A 1,537-nucleotide genomic window follows, 5' to 3' on the forward strand; every position below is an offset into this window, starting at 1 on the left:
GAATAACAGGCGTAAGTCAGTAAGTAAGTAAGTAAGTTATTCATTACAAAATGGATATAGTAAATAATTTTTGTGAACCCCAGATACAAATTATATCCCGCTATGGAATAATCCAAAACAATATTGATAAATACACCATTTATTTGATCATATGACACATATTACAATCAAACTGAAACAATTTTACAACATTTGTCTATTGTCAGATACACCACAAATCTTAATGTAGAATATATTTTTTGTTTTATTTTATACTACTAAAATGATTTCCATCAGTAGTACAGGTTGAATTGAGATAAAAATGTTTCTACACTGTAGATAAATGGGAACATTCCAGGAGAAATTACTACACTTGAACTTGTATAATATAATGAGAACGCTTAGTCAGTCAGTCAATCAGTCACTCACTCACTCACTAACTAACCAACTAACTAACTCATTCATTCACTTACTTAGACCCATTCATATATGAAATGGTTGATTAATGAAGTAGTTTATTGTATTTCAGAATCAGTCACTTCTTCTGTTACATCATCATCGTCATCATCATGATTAACAGTATCTATGAATAAGAAAGATAATACATAGAAATAGTGAGATTTTATTAGCATTATATGAATCATATAAAACTAGTAAGAACTACTATATCAGTTGTTTACGCAAGATACTCAACATTCACTGGCCGGAGACTATCAGCAACAGCGTTTTATGAGAGAGGACAAATCAGCTTCTAGCTGAAGAAGAAATTAGGAAAAGACGTTGGAAGTAGATCGGACATGCATTAAGGAAATCACCAATGTGCATCACGAGGCAATTTATAACTTGGAATCCGGAAGGGAAGCGGGAAAGAGGAAGGCCAAAGAACACATTACGCCGGGAAATGGAAACAGATATGAAAAGGATGAATGTTAACTGGAAAGGATTGCCTAGGACAGAGTTGGATGGAGAATACTGGTGAGAGGCCTATGCTTCTCCACTAGGGGTAACAGGCGTAAGTAAGTAATATTATAATTGAATTCTGTTGTCTGGTTCAGTTATAATATACACTTTCTCTATGTATCAGAAGGGGGGTTTTGTAGAGATTTTAGTAATTTTATATAGTTGAGATCATGAGTCAACTGAAGCTAGACCACCATGGAAAACCTGTAAGCACTAGACGTCCGTTTCGTCCTGCTGAGAAGTCCGAAAATAGGACGAAACGGATGTCCAGTGTTTTCAGGTTTTCCATGGTGGTCTAGCTTCTATATGTATATCAAATTTGCCATGGTAGAATAGAAAGATTTGGTTGATAAATTGAAGTGTAATGTATATAAAATCATTGATGTTATGTCCCGATAAGAATAATGAATGGTAACTTTGGGATCTATTTATGGACCAATATTATGCATATGTTTTTTATCACATAATTGCTAACTAGCTAAACTGTTCGTATTCATGTTCCCCTTATCATGAGCTTTATTTTGACCTATAGACTATTATTATACGATTTACCTTTCTTGAGTTATCCCTAGTCTATTGATTACTGTTCCCCCTATTC

At 33.8% G+C, this 1,537-nt stretch overlaps 1 protein-coding gene across 1 annotated transcript; it reads left to right on the forward strand.

Annotated features, from left to right (window-relative positions):
- Positions 1-322: 322 nt before the first annotated feature.
- Positions 323-472, forward strand: Smp_202930 (uncharacterized protein; the record flags this gene model as incomplete). Its single annotated transcript, XM_018797921.1, has 1 exon — positions 323-472. The coding sequence occupies one exon, from the start codon at positions 323-325 to the stop codon at positions 470-472; it is 150 nt and encodes a 49-aa protein (XP_018652915.1).
- Positions 473-1,537: the final 1,065 nt, after the last annotated feature.

Source organism: Schistosoma mansoni, chromosome 6, assembly GCF_000237925.1.
Source record: "Schistosoma mansoni strain Puerto Rico chromosome 6, complete genome".
Classification (NCBI taxonomy): Eukaryota; Metazoa; Platyhelminthes; class Trematoda; order Strigeidida; family Schistosomatidae; genus Schistosoma; species Schistosoma mansoni.